This window comes from Watersipora subatra, chromosome 3, assembly GCF_963576615.1.
Source record: "Watersipora subatra chromosome 3, tzWatSuba1.1, whole genome shotgun sequence".
NCBI classification, from domain to species: Eukaryota; Metazoa; Bryozoa; class Gymnolaemata; order Cheilostomatida; family Watersiporidae; genus Watersipora; species Watersipora subatra.
In genome coordinates this window covers 68,371,851-68,391,598 of record NC_088710.1, presented here as the reverse complement: position 1 = coordinate 68,391,598, position 19,748 = coordinate 68,371,851, and the positions used below count along the sequence as shown (strand labels likewise).

Below are 19,748 nucleotides of genomic sequence, written 5' to 3'. Positions count from 1 at the left end.
TCATAAAAAACAACTGCATGTTATTAAATTTTAATAAATCTTAGAATAATTATCAAACATTTCTTGTTATCTGTTTTCTGAAAAAAACCTTCATTATTATAACCAAAAACGAAGATATTGATCAACAAAAAAGTTTGGCAAAGTTGAATAAATTTTTTATTATTGTTCTTTTATAAGATTTTCCTTCACAAGTAATGTAATTACATTTATGTCAATATTTTTTATGCTCCGAAGGTGGCATCCTTATTTAGTTTGTTCGAATGGAATACGTGTATTCTTCAATGAAACTGTGTCGATAACGGGTCTATGGGATATTCCATTATAGCAAATGATAATGATGGGCTCAGTTAAAAAATATTAAACTGTCTTTATTAAAAGTCGTAGTTAGGTGTAGAAACGATGTATAATTACGGTGTCGCTACCGTCATTTAATGGGTTGTATTGAAGCTTACCTTCCACTTATCGCGTTGGCAATTTAATCCTGTCCGAAAATAAAATTCGACAAAAGTTAAAAATTAATTCTAAATAATACAACATTACTAAGTTAGTAGTTAGGTGAAATTTATTTGGTAAGGACTGACGTAATTACATACTTTGTTTTTCATCTTTACAAATTGCCCTTTCACTGATAGGAATTTTTTTAATGAATACATGCGCCAAAAATATGGCCAAGCTGCAAATATCAATCAAACAACCAAAACAGAGTCTTACAATTGCGTGCGATTCCATTATATCAACTATGTTTTTGAGGTGTGCAACGCTTTAGGTTGCAATAATCAAACACCTCAACCTAGACGATAACACGTTACTCACCAAAAGCTTTCAATATTTATTGAAAGTTCTTGTCCCCGTCTAATCCCTGTCCTCAACTTTAAAGGTTGACTTGCAACAAAATTCACATTACAGTTATTTGGTATCAAAAGATTCACCATGTCTTACTCTGTTGTGTTGTAGGTGCCAAATATGTGGAAATGTGATTACAAGCTCTTAAAAGCTCAAAAACGAATTGTCATAAATATTGTCAATTTAGTGGGACAGACCAATGCCGATCCGCTTATTAGATGTGCATTGGCGTTGATGATGTAGTAAAGTTGCATACAAACATTCATAAAACGGAGCTAGCAAAGCTTGTGAGCAAGGCTCAAGCAATGCTAGCTAGCCTCTTGTGATGATAGTTCTAGTTCGGTTTGTGCAGGCATCAATCGTGATAGTAGAGCTGTGAAGCAACGCTGCAACTGTTACATAACATAGCATATGGCTTGTGACTGCCTATCGGAAGAGTTGGGAATTAGTTCAGGGACGAGGCAAATCAGAATCAAGAAATGCTGCATAGGTGATGCGGCTGATTATTTGTCTCATAGCGCTCTCAGCGCACGTCAGAAAATGCATAGGGGGAAGTGTCTGCGTCAGATGCTCGCGTCATAGAGCAATAGATGCAACACTTCTATTTACATGTGTTGTTGTTGTTGGAGGTGTCAGGTTAAAATATTTGTTGATATTGGGTGCCAACAAGCTGTTATTAGTGTGAGAGTTCTATAGTCACTCAATATTTGTTACATTGGCAAGTGTACAATCGTTGTCATGTTGGATGGGAAAACCATCGGCAATATTAATTTGCATATTACTATTACAGGAAAAATAGTGAGGTTGTGCCATTTGGTTTAAAATGAACTGGCGTGTGGTTGTTCTATCATCCTTAGCATGGATGCTGTAACAGGTTTTGGTAGACTGACCGTGAATGTCAAGGAAATTCTGAAGTTTCGAGAAAACAACTAATGTTAACCTGCAGTCGCCATTTGCTGGCACATAGTGGGCAATCAAAAAAATAACGTGATAAAGAGCTAGTATTGACTTATCTGTGTGCCCACTATAGTATCTATGATGAGCACAAAACATGCTATGACAATGACATGAAGGCTTGGATTCAGAAATGGTGGCTTGAAAAGTACTTTAAGCCGGTGTAAGGTCAGCTAAATAGGCATTCACCTGGCAATATGTCATTCGGCAGAATAAGCTAGGAAAAATCAAACCTCTGATTGATTATGACAAAGAGTTGAAGCAGTATATTAATTTCAATTCTGGTGAGGGTGTCACAATCCACCAAGTTGCAAAAATGGCCTCGCTTAAGTGAGTGGTGTGCTATGGTAGATCTGAAAGCAGCCTTCTTACAGTTAGATATTGACAGAAAATTGCAGAGGTTTCAAGCCATGAAATACAATGGTAGGATGTAGGTGATGAGAAGAATTAGTTTTGATCTTAGTGTGGCACCCAAGATCATGTCGAATGTCCTAAGGACTCTGGATGAGGCGGGATGAGTGTGGTAATTTTCTGTGGTTGAGAGATAATGTTGGTGACGATTTATATTGATGAGAATATGCCGAAGAGGCGGTCGTTTTCTCTCTTTAGGAAGCTGGTGAGTCACTACCCCATGGGCAACTGGTCAAAGATTGCATGTAACTTTGTTAAAAGAACGGCAAACATATGTAACTGGGATGAGGTTATTTAAGCAATGATCTCTGAGATGTTTGAAAAGTTTTGTAGTGATGATCTTGTGCAAGCAGTGTAGCTAGTACTCGAGGTGAAAAAAAGTAATGTGTGGTATGATGCAAGTAACTTGCAGTCAGTGTATTGGTAGATAGTGTTGCCCAGCAAGTCGAAGATGGTTGCTAGTTGAGGAAGAATGATGGCAATCAGATAGATGTGGCAGAGCCGGATGCAGTAATTTGTGGTATAAGTAGCGGGGTAAATGAGATTTGAATGATATGAGTGTTATACACAAACTCAGCAACTGTCTATGCTTGGTCAATCAGATCATCTCAAACAGTAGTCATCCTAAGGTATGTGGATTGGGTGGATTGGTTAGTCGTTGCAGTCTCAGTTTGACCTCTGAGATTTTCGATCTGTATCGTCTAAAACTTGGATGAACCTTGTCTGATCTGAGGAAAACAGAGCCGAAATTTTGACACACTTGCCAAAAAGGTCATTTCTCAGGCTTGTGTGTGTGCCATTGCTTTTACTGGCAAGTCAGGGCCATTATGTTCCATTCAGGTGTTAAAAGACTTACGCGACACTAATCATTTAGGTGTAAAAAAGGTTATGCATCTGGCAAAAAACCTATGATGGAACTGTGCATTAGGATGACATTTGCGAAGTTGTTACTGATTCTCTCATAAAAGAGAATTATTCCGACACCATTCAGTTGAGAGAAAGGAGAGTTATTCATGTTGAAGTCCTGGACAAGGCTTGCATCAGATATTACGCATGTTAATGGAATCCCATACTTATCCATTATATAAATTGCGGACTCAGCAGATTTGCTATATGGAGGAAATTAGCTAATGAAATAGCAGAGAATATGGTAAAAGGGATGGAACAGGTATTTTAAAGCACATAATTTACATAATTTTTTTATTATATATTTCAATACATCAGAGTCTTGGCTTTCGAATGAGCCTATATTCAATACACAAAGAATAATAGAACTATTAAAAGCGGGGTGTCAAAAGTATGTCCTGCAAAAAAACACTTGGTTCAGGTACTCAAAATGTGGCGTCATAATTCTCATTTAGCCTTAGGTCGTCGATCCCTTTCGCTGCCATTGAGGCTGCGTTTTTCTGTGACAATTGGTGCTGTTAAACCCAGAGAGCGCTAATAATAAACTAAGATTCTAGATAATTAACAATGCCAGCGATCGTGCTAACGCCCGACCAATACAAACACATGTTCTGGGTTAATTAATTATGCTTCAATAAATGTACTGTCGTTGATAAAGGTAATGAAATCACATCGATCCTGCGGTTGCCCTTGGACTAAATGTCAATCGCACTTTCGCGAGATCACCCAATGCTTGAAATTAATTAGTTTCAGTCGTCACCCTTAACATCGCATTAAAAATAAAGAGCTAGTGCATAATATCATCGGGAAAATATAGTATGGTTCTTGGAGTCTGAAGTACTTATCATAGAAATAATATGTACATGGAGAACTAATGACACTGATTCATTTGTCATCTTCATTCGTTCTCTGGAGTTGTCCTACCTTCGCCTGCCACTAGCGTCATTATTGTCACTTTCGTAGTTGATAAATAAGCGGTAAGAGCACACAACAACGAATATGAGAATTGTGGCGTCACAATTTTCGAGATTATGCCAGTAAACCTTTTCGCTGTAGAGCTCTGGGGAAATCCTATAAACACCAACCAATGTCTGTCTCACCATGGCAAACAATAGCTCATTCGAAAGCCAAGACTGATGTATTGAAATATACAATAAAAAAATTATGTAATTTATGTGCTTTAAGAGAGAGCCAGAGGCCCATCTTATAAGCTGCTGACTTAGTTATCAGAGTAATAAAATGAAAGAGGTTATGTCAAATTGGAGTGTAGAACACATTTTCAACCATGCATATCATGCATCAGACAATGGAATTTGTTCGCGTCACTACTGTACACTAAAGAAGAGGCTAGTAAGCTCTGGAGGCACATTACAAAAATGTTGTTCTGGTACAATTTCACTCCCGAGAATGACGGTGTGGTTTCTCCCGACAAAATTTATAAATGTAGGGATAAGAGCTTAGTTAAAGTCTCAGGCAGTTATTAGTTGAGGTAAAACACAAGATTAAGTCTACACAAATTGGGAGATCTTGTGCATGTAAAGCTACTGAATGCTAAGTGTGTAGCCCCATTAAATATAGGAAAAGTGACTAGGCTGGTCTTGAACAATTCAGCAGAGGTGATATCAATGATATCAATAATCAATCGCCACATCAGTGGTTTGAGGTTGTACCAGTCAGCTAATGATACCATATTTGAACAAAGCATAGAAATCTACCGAACCAACATGACATACATATATTGATGAGACTGCTAGTGATATACAGTTTGCAAATCTTAAAGCTGATATTGACATTAGCTGAACTAGCTGATTATGTTCAAACACCATGACCAGTGAGAGAACATAAACCCTCAACATGGCTTGCTGACTTTCACATTTATATTTTCAACTAATTTTAATTTATAAATCAATAAAATGTGGCAGTAAGCTTCAAATACATGTAGGTATGTATCATTGCTTTATAAAGGTACATTTATGTATAGGATGACATGATGTATGACACTGCAGGTTTCTGTTTGTTCAAAGAAAGATCAAAGTGTACCAATATAAAATGTTGTTTTCTGTGTGGAAAAGGTGTATACCCTTGTTTCTAAAAATATCTTTGCAGCTGTATATTATGTATTTAAATTAGTTATCAAGCGTCATAGTTCTTATTCATTTACTCGCTTAGGTATATTAATGTTATATATCTATTAATCTACACTAATATTACTTATATAATCGGGTCTACTCTGTGTCACTGATTTTTAGGATAGTTCATTCACTAACACAAAAAAATTTGTTTAGGACTAAGAGTCAACAGGTCAACTGTATTACTTTTTGTAAATTAAAATTTTAAAAACTAAGAACTCTTAAATTACTTGCAAAACAATATTTGCTTCTCATTACCTTCATATAGTATTCATCGAAATAGCCAGAAATAATTATTTTGTGCTCCAAGGACTGTAACTGTTTTATATGTTCCAAATGTTGTTACGAGACCCAATGGGTGTATAAGAAACAACTGATTGGAACACCTAAGTAAATTTCAATCTAAACTTGACTACTCACCAAAAACGTAAGCTTAGTTGCTCAATGTTTTTGCAAGTCAGCATAATAAAAAGGCATTTGCTTTATTAAAAAGTTTATTTAGTGTAATTACATTGGTTCATTATTCTTACCGGTTTTTGATTGACTTTAATTATTTGTTTGTTTAACTAGTTAGACCAAAACAATATCATGACATCATTGGCCAAAAAGGATAGTCCTAACATGAAAAGAAGATTCAGACAAGTTGTAGAAAGAATCACTGCAGTATCTGAAATAAGCCATAGGTCCTACTGTATATTAAATATAGTTTACTTTTGGTATGTTTTGCTGTATGATTTACAGTTTTAGATACAGCTGATAATATCGGTCAAATGTAAAATAGTTTGATTAAGCAATATAGTCTTAATGAGTGCTAATTAGGAGTAATAAACAACTGAAAGACCTACCTAGTATTGATTAATCACTATACAGTGCCGGACAAAATAGTTGGGACGCAATTGTTGAATCGCCAAACTTTTACGTAATTTGTTTTCTCAGAGTTTTGGTAGTTAAACATCTAGTAACTATGCATATTTATATATCAATGGAATCCTTACACTCTAAGAAACCCAACTAATCTTGTTTCAAAGAAATATTTTAATCCTCTATCTATTTAGCAAACAATTTTCATTGTGAGTCAAACTTTAAGAGGTTTACTCAAACTCACTTACTGGAGGATTAGTTTATCTCTCAGACTCACTTTGAAGCTCTAAATGAACTTCGAAAGATGTTTGGTATTTTCTCAAAGCATGTTGTCCGTGATTGTTGAATACCTTGAATAGTCAAGTTGGCCAGTTTTGTATAACTTGGCTGTAAACTGTTGAGAGAATGTCACTCATTTACAATATCTACGCTTCAAGATAAGAAGTTTACTGTAGTGCATCTTTACACGGAGAAGAGCATGACAATATGAGAAATTGTCAACAAATTTGATTGTGTTGTACACAGTAGATTTTGAGATGTTTAATTTTGCTGAAATTTCTCGTATTGTCATGTTCTCCTCCGTGTAAAGATGCATTACGGTAAACTTCTTATCTTGAAGCGTAGATATTGTAAATGAGTGACAGTCTCTCAACAGTGTACAGCCAAGTTATACAAAACTGGCCAACTTGACTATTCAAGTTATTCAACAATCACGGACAACATGCTTTGAGGAAATACCAAACATCTTTTGAAGTTCATTTAGAACTTCCAAGTGAGCCTGAGAGATGAGCTAATCCTCCAGTGAGTGAGTTTGAGTAAACTTAAAATTTGACTCACAATGAAAATTGTTTGGTAAATGGAGAGAGGATTAAAATATTCCTTTGAAACAAAATTAGTTGCGTTTCTTAGTGTGTAAGGATTCCATTGATATATAAAAATGCATAGTTACTAGATGTTTAACTACCAAAACTCTGAGAAAACAAATTAAGTAAAAATTTGACGATTCAACAATTGCGTCCCAACTATTTTGTCTGGCACTACAATTAATTTTCTTCCTTTGTCTAGCTGGTACACTTTTTTCTAAACAGAGGGCTAAATGAAATTTTTTTTTCACAATCATAATCCTTTCACTCATATTATAAGTGCAGACCAAATGATGATAATAAATTTAAAGAATGTTGCTCATTAGGGCCCCAGAGTGCTGATGCTCAAAGTGCTTGACATTACTCATTCCCATCAGCATCAATCCCTCACCTTTATACAAAATTTTGCTATTATGTTTGTATACTTGTTACACAGCTCGGCAGCTGAAATGTTGCAATCAGATTAATTTTTCTGTAAAGTTGTGCTACTTAAAACAAATCTTGGAAAACGTGAATGCAGAGGCATTCTGTACCAATGTAATTTACTAAACACTCAGCTGAACAAAAATTGATACCCATAAATTACCTACAAACAATCTATAATTGCTCGTCATTCACTTTGTCTATTTGACTTGAACCTTGAACATCTTGTCATCTAATATACCGCAGAACCACCTTGAAATACATGTATTTCCTGCTCGATTTATTAATTCATCCTGAATGATACGTTGGTTTATTTTGGCAATAAGCGCTGTCTTGGGTCAAATTTCTTAATAGGCCCTGCTATAATGTATGTGGACACTGATTGGTAATCTCCATAACTATTCTATCGCTTTACGTACGGTTATGAGAATAAAATACATATTTGTTAGAGTTCGTACTCGGCATAAAAATAACTAACCTCAAACTATTGTTGCATTGTTTCGAAGTAGCATTCAATTGCTTTTACTGTTCAATTGATGGTCAGTTGGTCATGGTCAGTTCTTGTTTTAGCCATTTTATCTGACACAAATTGTAACTGACTAGAAGCAACCATGGAGGACATGCCAATAGACATTCACTACAACAAGCTATCAGGTACCTTTCAGATACCACTGCTCAACAAACGTTTGCTGTGATAATCACTTTTTGTTGCACTTGCTATGCTGTTCTATGTTTACTATTTTCACAACGATGCCGACATTTACCTCAGAATTTGCGTATTCTAAAATTTGATTCAGAGTAATTGCCATTTCATCACACTGAAATAATATCTCTATTTATTTAGACTGGTTAGTAAAGCGTAGACATTGCAAACAGAATTGGCAAGAGTCAGCTTTGGTCATCAGAGCAAAAATAAACACAGCTATACAAGACATGCCAGCACATGATGACATCACAAAGCTTCTCTCAGGAACATGTATGTTATCTCTTTGTATTTAGTGAAAGTGAGCATTGGTGGTGGTATCATTACATCTATAATGAGCTGTATGCATTGGGTCACACTAGACATGTTGCATAAAATGGGTAGCTACTTATAGAGCTGTGCATTAGACATGAGTAGACAGATTGCATGGTTTGACTAGCTACATGTATGTATAGAACTCTATAGTTGATGGGAGTAGACAGGTCACATACAATGACTGGTCATGTATAGAACTATGTACATTTGACATGAGTAGACAAGTTGAATACATTTCTGTCTTTTTCATTTTTTTCCTTTTGGCATTTCCTTTTAAGTACATCATTTTGTTGGTGAGTACTAACAATTAGCTAGGTATATAGTTAGTTATTGTGTATAACCTGTCTACTCCGGTCAATTGTACATAATTACATTCATAGCTGTTGATAGTTTATTCTCCATCAAACACTGTACTTTAGCAATCCCAAAAGTGGCAGATTTCCCTCTAGTCTCCTTTACAGACTTTATCATGCCTTTGCTAGTTATGAGAAAGATGAATTTGAGAGCAGTGAATTTATGGAATCACGAGTAAACCTTTCATACATAATGGTTGCTTTACACAGTGCATAGATTTTTATTCACGTCAAAGCTTTTGCGTGTATATGACGGCGATTCTCCTATATCCTTAGCTTATTTAGTCTTCAATCAACAGCGCAGCGCTGTGTTTTATAGATATAAATTATTTTCACTGCCTGAAGATTATTGAAATCTTGAAGGAGACTGAGGCAAGCTCTAAGACCATATTTGGTTCCTATTCATCAAAGAGAATGAAGGTAACTACTAATTCTTTCAGCTACTTTTGCTCCAGTGTGAAGCATATGAGCTGGAGCTAAGGTTGAACTAGTAGAGCTAAGGATAGACTAGTAGTGCTAAGGGTAGACTAGTAGAGCTATGGGTAGACTAGTAGAGCTAAGGTTAAGGTAGTAGAGTTAAGGATAGACTAGTAGAGCTAAGGATAGACTAGTAGAGCTAAGGATAGACTAGTAGGGCTAAGGATAGACTAGTAGAGTTAAGGATAGACTAGTAGTGCTAATGATAGACTAGTAGAGCTAAGGATAGACTAGTAGAGCTAAGAATAGACTAGTAGTGCTAAGAATAGACTAGTAGAGCTAAGGATAGACTAGTAGAGCTAAGGATAGACTAGTAGGGCTAAGGATAGACTAGTAGAGCTAAGGATAGGCTAGTAGAGCTAAGGATAGACTAGTAGAGCTAAGGATAGACTAGTAGAGCTAAGGATAGACTAGTAGAGCTCAGGATAGACTAGTAGTGCTAAGGATAGACTAGTAGAGCTATGAATGAACTAGTAGAGCTTAGGAGATACTACGTAATACAAGATATGAGACAAATCTTTGGTATCAAATGACGCCTATTTGTATCTTTTTCAGGACTGGCAGGAGGTAGTAAAGCTTTACCGAGTTGACTCCTTATATTTAGGTATGGCATAAACTCCTTGTTTCTTTTGTGTGCATGATTGGCTATAGCTATTATACTGTCGATAGTCTGCTGAGTGTCAAAACTTGTCTCAAGACCTCAAGTCTCACGACCTGTCTGATGGCTGTATATTGCAGCTGAAGCAGCCCAGATGTTGGCTAGAAATGTAAACTATGAAGTACCAGCGCTCAAGAAACAGCTGAACAGGTGCAAGAAGACGCAGCTGGACTGTACAAGAAAGGAATCTGATTACAATAGTTCAGCTGCCGAGTTGCGCAACAAGTACACAGACATGTGCGCTAAGCTTGGCATAGAGGTGGGCTATGTATGCAGATGGAAGCATTTCCTCATAAGTGATTAACTCTCTGTAATTCATTTTTATCCTGACTCGTCTCTCACTAGAGTCGAGTCTTTTAGTTTTTTGTTGCATATTTGTTGTCATTTCTCACGTTGGCATTTGTTAGCTATTTGTTATAATGTCTCATCTCTCATGTGATTGTTTCAGGGTCAAAATATCTCAAATGAATTGTTGTCACTAGCAGCTCATCTTCCAGAGAAATTGGGCTCGATAGGGAGAGATGTAAAAGGCCTGAGCAGTAGTCTGCAGTACTATTCAGATTTCGTTGATTATATAAACCCGAGGTAGGTACGCTACTGCCCTCTTAACAAGACATACTCTCACTGCCCTCCTACACAAGGTAGGTAGGCTACTGCCCTCTTAACAAAACATACTCTCACTGCCCTCCTACACAAGGTAGGTACGCTACTGCCCTCTTAACAAGACATACTCTCACTGCCCTCCTACACAAGGTAGGTACGCTATTGCCCTCTTAACAAGACATACTCTTACTGCCCTCCTACACAAGGTAGGTAGACTACTGCCCTCTTAACAAGACATACTCTCACTGCCCTCCTATACAAGGCATGTTACCCTCTGCCCAAGGTGTGCTAAGTGCTGCCCTCTTAGTCAAGGGATTGTAGCTGCTGCCCTCTGCCCAAGCTATGCTACCTGCTGTCTTTTTTCTGAAGATATGTTAATGGCTGCCCTTTTGCTAAAGATCTGCTAGTTACTGCCTTGTTTTACACTGTTAGGCCTAAATGCTACTGGAACAGCACAGAGTTATTTGTAATGCTGTATTTTAGTGCCTCTCTCAGAGTAGCTCATGTATTGGCATCAGGTTAATAGGCAACGCACACATCTCACTTAGGTTTCACATGTACTTTATCTCATTCAACATTTTGGTTTTCATTGCAGCGACAAGCAAATGCCAGTGTGTCCGCTACTGAAGACTGTCATCAATAAAGGGAACATAACAACTTACGAGTGGCGAACTGGAGAAGCTCCTACGTCTGTCATGGACATGACCTCACACACCCACATTGATGACAAGAATGCAGGGGGTGATGAGGCTGCTGACGAGGTAAAGCCGCGCATGTTATTTCTTACTTCGAAAAGGCAGCATATTTACTAGAGCTGACTCTCATTCATGCTGATGTACTAAAGTTGTTATTGTTTAACTTGAAGTTGTGGCTGTTGAGGATTTTTCTCTGAATAACTTGAAGCATTTTAAAAGCTTCATAAAATGAACGTGTTTTTAGGTTAGATTATTCTTAATACGATGTCATGCCTTTGTACAGTCAGATGGTGCATATGCTCCGTAGTGATTAGTAACATCATGCACTTACCTAGACATCCTTTTCTGCAGTCCCAAACTGTTTTACAATCACCTTCACACGTAAAGATAGCATGCCGTGCTTATAGCCCGATATCATACCCTTAAAGTATATCCGCTAATAGCCTTAGATCATATCAAGCTATTATCATATCAAGCTTTTGATCAACTACCAGCTGTCATTGCGCATAAGGCTATAGTAGCTCGTAGCTAAATCATACTCTATGGTTGACCTGACAGCATTTAATTTAGCCGCGCTGTTAACAATTCACTCCTAATAATGGCTTGAATAAACCTCAATGCAAGACTACAGTGTGTATTAATTACAGTTGAACCTACACGAGGAGATAAGTTGACGAACATCTTAGCATTTAATCTCATGATAATATTTATTATATTCTGTAAAGGTCAGCATTGTAAGAGATTACAAGTTCACACCTAAACTTGTTTTTATATTTTTAACTGATAGAACAATCTCGTTAGTTGAAGAATTCAACTGTCTAAATATTAATAGTACTAATCAAAGTGAATAATGAGTTCAAACTACTAGTTGATTCGTAGTGTTTGATTACCTTTACTAGCTAATATATCACTAAGTACATGTTATATGAGTACCGTTACCAGTTGACTTACAATTATATCAGTAGCATAGCTGGTTAACATGAAGCTTGATGTGCACCTCTACTAGTTTACACGTGACTGAATAAGTAAATTAATTACAACCCACGGCAGTAATTTGGTATTTTGCTAAAAATGCACAGTGTAACGCCTGGCCTTGCAGATGGGCGCTTGTGCTGTATGTAACCCAATTATGGATCATAAACTTTACATGTAATTTTATTTGAGTAGTCATAGGAATATCGCTCTCCTTGTCTTTACTATGCATATCATTGAGAGCCATTTTCTGCAAAGCACTGACCTCTTGCTGACCTCTTGTAGATTGACTGGGGTGCTATTGATTTTGATGAACCATCAGAGACTACCAAGGCTTCTATAGACATTGGAGAGGTATCACTTATATCTAACACTGTTCTGATGTATGCCTAGGGATAACTCAACAAATGCTTTGGTTTACCTGTTGCTTAATTACTTTTAAAAATTTTAGCAATTAGAATATAATTGTCTAAACATTTTTGGGTTACAATGGAAACTACTGTCTTCTAATAGAAATAACTTGGATTTTTAGGACATAACCATAGAGGTTAATGACGCGGGCAACGCGGAACTTACTATAGATTGGGAAGATAACTCTCAGTCTGTGAATATAGAAGAAGATGGTGTAGCCAAAGGAAAAGATGCTCTCACGATTCTTGACAACCCGACTACAAGATTTCAGTTCATGGATGAGTTGATGGAGGTATTTTAATGGTCGTCTTGTTAGATGGCTTTTTGTAGTAGAGTCAAACTTCCAGTTACTGTCATGCAAGTGCCAAGTATTATTGGTACTTTGCCAACAAACATTATGCTTATTAGCTAAAGCTTTATACAAGCTAATATTATATAGTACTGTAGCTATTAATAATGCTTGTAGCTTTTTACAAAGCTTTTCTATGACCAAACATATAAATACTTGGGTTTTCTGTTATCAAATCAGTTGTCTCTGGAGTGTGCAATAAACCACATTTCTCTAATTTAATACTCTATTTGATTGCTTCTGTGCAGAAACATAACAGAAGCTAATTGGCAACAAGGATGGGAGCTATGCTACAGCAAGAAGGAAGGAAAGCTATGCTACAGATGTGACCGAACTAACCATACAGCGGATGACTGCAGATTCAAAGCAGCCACCTGCAACTTTTGTTCTAAACAAGGTCACATAGAAAGAGCATGCAAGAAAAAGAAATCATCTGCAGCAGGAAAACCAGTAAAGATGATAGAATGCACATCAACCAAGATGGTGAAACTTGCTGAAAACATCAAACTGGAGGGAGACAACTTCACACTTGAACTGGACACTGGAGCTTGTGACAACTTCATCTGTAAATCAATATGGGAGAAGCTAGGAAAGCCAAACCTAAAACCTACTACAGTTAACTACAAATCAGCCTCAGGACATCTCATAGAGACGCTTGGCAGATGTGAGCTAACGGCCCAATTGGATGCACAGAAAGAAGTCAGACTACCATTTGTGATTAGTGCTGTACAAGATCTCAACCTACTAGGAAGAACTGCTATACAGCAACTAGGCATCTCTATTGATGACAAGCTACAACAGAACCTTGTATCAACAATCACAGAGAACCAGCCAGATGGGAGGTTACAAATCAAGTGTAAGGAGATGTGCAAAGAATTTCCAGAAATATTCAAAGACGAGCTAGGATGTCTCAAGAACTTTGAACTAGAGATAAACTTCAAACCTTCAACAAAGCCAGTCTTCTGCCGACCCAGACCAGTTCCTATTGCCTTGACAGAAGAGCTCAACCAAGCATACGAAGCAGGTGTAGCTAAAGGCATATGGGAACCAACTCAATTCAACCAGTATGGAACACCAGTTGTACCTGTACGCAAATCTACAACAGGTCAAGTTGCAGGGAAGATCAGAGTATGTGGAGACTACTCCAAGACTATCAATAATCAGCTAGAAACACATAGGAAACCTATCCCACTACCAGAAGATCTAATCAGAAAACTAGGTGGAGGCTATTGCTACACAAAGATTGATTTAGCAGATGCCTACAATCAAATATTGTTGGCACCAGAAAGTCAACGACGACTAGCACTATCAACACACCGAGGAGTACTACTACAGAAGAGGTTGCCCTTTGGCATAAGCTCAGCACCAGGGTATTTTCAAGAAATCATGGAGCAACTGACACAAGACCTCCCAGGAGTAGCAGTATACCTAGATGATATACTAGTGAGTGGAGCCAATGCAGAGAGCCATCTACAAAACTTACGTCGACTTCTTCAAAGATTAGAAGAAAGAGGGCTCAGATGTAGAAAAGACAAGTGCTGTTTTGCTCAACCGACAGTAGAGTATCTGGGACACAAACTCACTTCAAAGGGAATCACTAAAGGAAAGAAGGCAGATGCAGTACAACAGATGCCAGTCCCAACAGACTTAACTCAGCTAAGATCTTTCTTAGGAGCTACACAATTCTACAGCAAGTTCATACCCAATCTGTCACAACTCACAGGACCATTGCATAAACTGACACGCAAAGGAGAGACCTGGAAGTGGGGCACTGAACAAGAAAAGAGCTTCAACAAACTGAAAGATATGCTATCAACTGATAGTGTCTTAGCACACTTCAACGCAGATCTTGACATTGGAATCTCATGTGATGCTTCAGAAACTGGACTGGGAGCTGTACTATTTCATCGTTATCCTGATGGAAGTGAGAGACCAATAGCCAATGTTTCAAAAACACTGACCAGCACACAGAGGAAATATGGACAAATACAAAAAGAAGCTCTCTCAATCATATTTGCTCTAAAGAAGTATCACCAGTACCTGTATGGTCGACGGTTTATCTTGGTAACTGACCACAGACCTCTTCTCACACTTCTAGGACCTACCAAAGGAGTTCCAGCTCTAGCAGCCAACAGACTAGCAAGATGGGCACTGGTACTAAATCAGTATGACTACACCATAGAATACAGATCTACCCAGCATCATCAAAATGCAGATGTCCTCTCAAGACTGCCAGTTGGACCTGATAAAGAGTTTGATGCAAGAGAAGATGAGGATGATGTTGATACAGTATGCACTATTCACACTATTGGACAACAGCTCAACTCTACAGACTACAATGTTCTAGCAAAGGAGACAAAGAAAGACCCAACACTAGCCACAGTAATGCGCTACACAGCAGAAGGATGGCCTGGTAACAAAGAGATGAAGGAGACTCAGCTGTCACTCTTCCACAAGATCTCAGATTCACTTTCTATCACTGAAGGTTGTCTTCTATATGGCAACAGAGTAGTCATTCCTGTCAAGTTACAACAGGAAGTATTAAAGATCCTTCACCTTGGACACTTTGGAATGGAAAGAATGAAGAAGCTAGCTCGAACTGCTGTCTATTGGCCTCGCATTGACTCTGATATAGAGGAGACAAGCCGACAGTGCACTGCCTGTGCGGAACACCAGAAGCTTCCACAGAAGTATCCTATACATCCCTGGATGCTACCTGAGAAGCCATGGAGTCGTCTTCACTTAGATCATGCAGTGAACTTCATGGGCAGCCAATGGCTAGTGATGATAGATGCCTACTCAAAGTATCCATGCATACACAGGACTTCATCTACTTCTACCAGAGCTACCACAGACATCTTAGAGGAGATATTCGCACACTTTGGATACCCTCACGTCATAGTCACTGGCAATGCTACCAGCTTCACCTCAGGAGAGTTTCAGCAGTGGTGTCAAGAGAGAAGCATTGTTCACCTCACTGGAGCACCCTACCATCCAGCTACAAATGGCGCAGCTGAAAGACTAGTACAATCCTTCAAACAAGCCATGAAGAAATCGTCACTCCCACCTAAATCTGCACTACAACAGTTCCTGATGTACTATAGAAGGACACCACTTCCTACAGGATACTCTCCCAGTCAGCTGCTGAATGGAAGACAGATGAGATGCAAGATTGACACCCTATTGCCATCACCCGCACACATAGCACAGTTTCATCAATCCAGAGAAGTCAACCGATCTGCAGAAAAGACAGTTAGCAAGATACACAGCTACAATCTTGGAGCACCATGCTATGCCTTGTATCATGGACCTAGACGCAACAGACAACCTAGATGGGTTCCAGCCATTGTTACTAAGATATATGGAACTCGTAGTCTCAATGTCAAAGTGGTACCAAAGGGACCTACTTGGAGAAGACATGTTGAACAACTCAGACCAAGATACTCAACAGAAGAAGATCAAGACCCTGGAGATAAACCTGATATAACAGAGGAGACAAAACTGCAACTACCAGCCCCTACAACTGTAACAGAGCAACCTCCGTCTAGAAGAAGACCACGCAACCCTCGTCTACCTGATGGAGATGAGTATAGCAGAGACAAACCCCGAAGGTCTAAGAGAACCAGAAAGAACCTTTAGCTTAGTGAGGAGGTGTCATGCAAGTGCCAAGTATTATTGGTACTTTGCCAACAAACATTATGCTTATTAGCTAAAGCTTTATACAAGCTAATATTATATAGTACTGTAGCTATTAATAATGCTTGTAGCTTTTTACAAAGCTTTTCTATGACCAAACATATAAATACTTGGGTTTTCTGTTATCAAATCAGTTGTCTCTGGAGTGTGCAATAAACCACAATTCTCTAATTTAATACTCTATTTGATTGCTTCTGTGCAGAAACATAACAGTTACAATTGCTTGGATTAAAATATTTTAAAAATATGTTGGACATTCCAGCAAACGCTTCATTTTACGAACAAGTTAGTTTCCAATGTACGACATTTGAAGCTTCTCGAGACATGGTTGTTTTGTAAGTGAGAGTGAAGAAGTAGGTGAGAATGGGAAGTAAAGAACATAAAATAGCAAGAAGGATATAAGCTTAGCCTGAGTTTCACCAAGCTTAAGTTGGAGTAAGTTACGCTGCCGTCCTCTATCAATGCTATGCTGGTATTACTGTTGGAGTTTCTCTCAGGTAGAGTAACAATAAAAACCTCCTTTATTGATTATTACTTCATAAATTTTATTTTATGCATAATTTTGATTTTACACAGCTTTATATAATGCATTTGTTAAATACTATAAGTAATAACTTGCAGTATTTATTATGGAGTTATAATGGACTGTTAAGTTGGAGAAAAAAAGAAAGGAATGGCAGTGTATTCTTATCCTGAAACCCTACAGTAGTTTTTAAAATGTGAAGCAGATTTCAGGAGAAATAAACTTTGTATGTGGATGGTTGACTATTTTGAGTTGATCTGTTAACACAAACTTTTTTTCGTTTTTATTCTTTTATTTGCAGTAATTGTGAACTGAGGCTATTGCACTGTCTCTTCCAAATTCTCTCCATAGACATCGACTGCTTCAACTCTCTATGACTCATATTAAATGCTTTCTTCATTTCACTAGTCTCATGGTAGTTAGGCCCCTAACTTGGCTGTCGGTCTTTAGGGTGGGACAGTGAGGCAGACACTCGTGGAGCATACTGATTGCCAAGGGTAGTGGGAGAGGTGATATTTTGTATGCAATACTGACTTATGGAATATCTGTTGCAGCTGGAGAATTTTCTTAGACAGAGGTTGCAAGAGATGACTTCTGGCACCGATGTAATAGTGATGAGCCTGTTGCAGTCAGCCCCTATTTCTCTCCAGATCTCAGACACCGAACTCACAGCTTTGCTTGCTTCTGTTTCTGCTCTCACTGCGGAGCTGACCTCTTCTAAAATGCAACAACTAATGTCTATCAGGAATTCTCCTAGGTATATACCTTACCAGTAGATTTTCACTGAGACCTTTGTGCTGCCGATCTGCAAGAGCCAGCTATTTTAGACCAACCGCAACCTATCTGTATCGTGCAATTTAATTAGACCTTATTGATTTCACTTGATACTGTCGATCTTGTATGCATCGTTTACCTTTGTTTTACATCTAGATATGTTGAACGTGTAACAGAGGAAATAACCAAAGTGCTAGATCATGCAGAGAAAATGGCGGCTTCTGCCCGCCTTATGGTCATCAAACGTAAGGAGTCGTTTGACGAGGAGATAGAGACGGAACCAAAAATTGCCATTGTTAAAGAAAAAACAATGGAGTTGAAGAAGGAGGTTTGTATTAAACTATTATGTACTGTTTTAATATATGTTGTTCTACAAACCTTAACTCTGTACAATTTTGGCAAATACCTTCACCTATACAGTCATACCGCGACATACAAGCTTAATGTGTTCTGGAACTAAGCTCCTAAGTCAAGTTACTTGCGTCTCAAGGCACTATTTTCTATACAAAATAGCCAAATATAAATTAATCCGTTACCATACTATGAAAACACCACCTAAACAGGATATCACATTAAAAAAGGGTGTTTGTAATTGTTTTATTTCATTATGTATAGTACCTTTTTAGTTATTATGATCGGCGATGAAGTGCAGCATCGCTATGTACGCTACTATATGGAGTTTTCGCTTTCGAGACAGATGTTGTGGAAAACGGCTGTCTGAGAGACTTGGGAGCAACGCTTTCGGTACACTAAACTTTTGTGACCTTACGTAATAGAAACTTTGAATTTAAGTTCAATAAATTTAGCTTACTAAATAAGCACTTGAAGCAAAGTTTTTTCCTTTAATAAGCGTACTTTAATTTTATTGTCGTATTTTTGTAGTATCTGTTTCTGGTTAAGCGTTTTTGTCTCGCATTCACTATAACCTTTAGCCAGTTTTTTAAGAACTGTTTTTTTAAACTGATTCGAGAAAAAAGATCGAACGATGTTGTTCTCACAAACGGCCTCTCACAGACTTGGCCATGGTGTATAGTGTAGTGGCCATCAAGAATCGGCTCGTATCTCAAAAATTACTCATATCTCAAGGGAGAAACTTGCTAGAAAGTCAGCTCGTATTTCAAGTTTTCTGTATGTTGAGACACTCGTATGTAGAGGTATGACTGTATCCTAATAATTCATTGAGAGTTGGTATATAGTGTAATATTCAATCTCAATGTATATAGCTGACAGAGCTATGCACTGTTCTGCTTGATGATTTTAACCTTTACCAATCTACTTGCCTTTTTAACATTGCAGCTAGAAAAGGACATTGCAACAAAATACAAGGGCAGGATAGTGAACATCATGGGAGAGATCAATTCTATGTAACTTCCATGTCGTATTTTCATTGTTCCGACATCAAGTACTAAAACATTTGTTCTTCATCTTGTCAAAAAGATTTTATTTGTTGTTATAGCAGATGAATCCATTGCTGTGATTCATTGTTGATTTATTTGTTTTTATTAAGCATTACCAATTATATATATTTTTATTATGTTTGTGATAAAGGTATGGGTAGATTCATCAGCATTTATCATTGGCTTGTGAATCTGGTTCTGATAACTGTCTGGCAGAGCCAAACATGTGCTGCCATGAGAGTTTGGTTTGTCTTCCATCTGAATGGTTACAGGAATGCCCATTGACACTTTTCCTTGCATTAAGTTCAAGGTAAATAGCCTAGTCCAATAGCTGACCGGGGATTAAAATACATGGCGCTGAGAAGAATGTAATGATATCACATATGGATCTTGTCTGTAGCGCAAATTTTTATTAACTGTGATATATTTTGT

The 19,748-nt window shown here is 37.7% G+C and overlaps 1 protein-coding gene across 1 annotated transcript; it reads left to right on the top strand.

The window, feature by feature from the left end:
* The first annotated feature begins 472 nt into the window (after positions 1 to 472).
* LOC137391052 (CDK5 regulatory subunit-associated protein 3-like) lies at positions 473 to 19,530 on the top strand. The gene is made up of 13 exons (XM_068077397.1): positions 473 to 569; positions 7,961 to 8,044; positions 8,235 to 8,366; positions 9,081 to 9,181; positions 9,794 to 9,842; positions 9,977 to 10,155; positions 10,345 to 10,481; positions 11,095 to 11,260; positions 12,452 to 12,520; positions 12,699 to 12,869; positions 17,700 to 17,902; positions 18,076 to 18,247; positions 19,216 to 19,530. Exons 2-13 carry the CDS (start codon positions 8,002 to 8,004, stop codon positions 19,285 to 19,287), a joined length of 1,494 nt encoding a protein of 497 aa, XP_067933498.1. The 5' UTR covers positions 473 to 569; positions 7,961 to 8,001; the 3' UTR covers positions 19,288 to 19,530.
* Positions 19,531 to 19,748: the final 218 nt, after the last annotated feature.

Bases quoted from the DNA above. Each gene is read 5' to 3' on its own strand.
- LOC137391052 (XM_068077397.1), top strand. From the start codon at position 8,002: ATGGAGGACATGCCAATAGACATTCACTACAACAAGCTATCAG. The intron at 8,367-9,080 runs GTATGTTATCTC...TGTGTTTTATAG, and splicing joins AAAGCTTCTCTCAGGAACAT to ATATAAATTATTTTCACTGC. The intron at 12,870-17,699 runs GTATTTTAATGG...TATCTGTTGCAG, and splicing joins TCATGGATGAGTTGATGGAG to CTGGAGAATTTTCTTAGACA.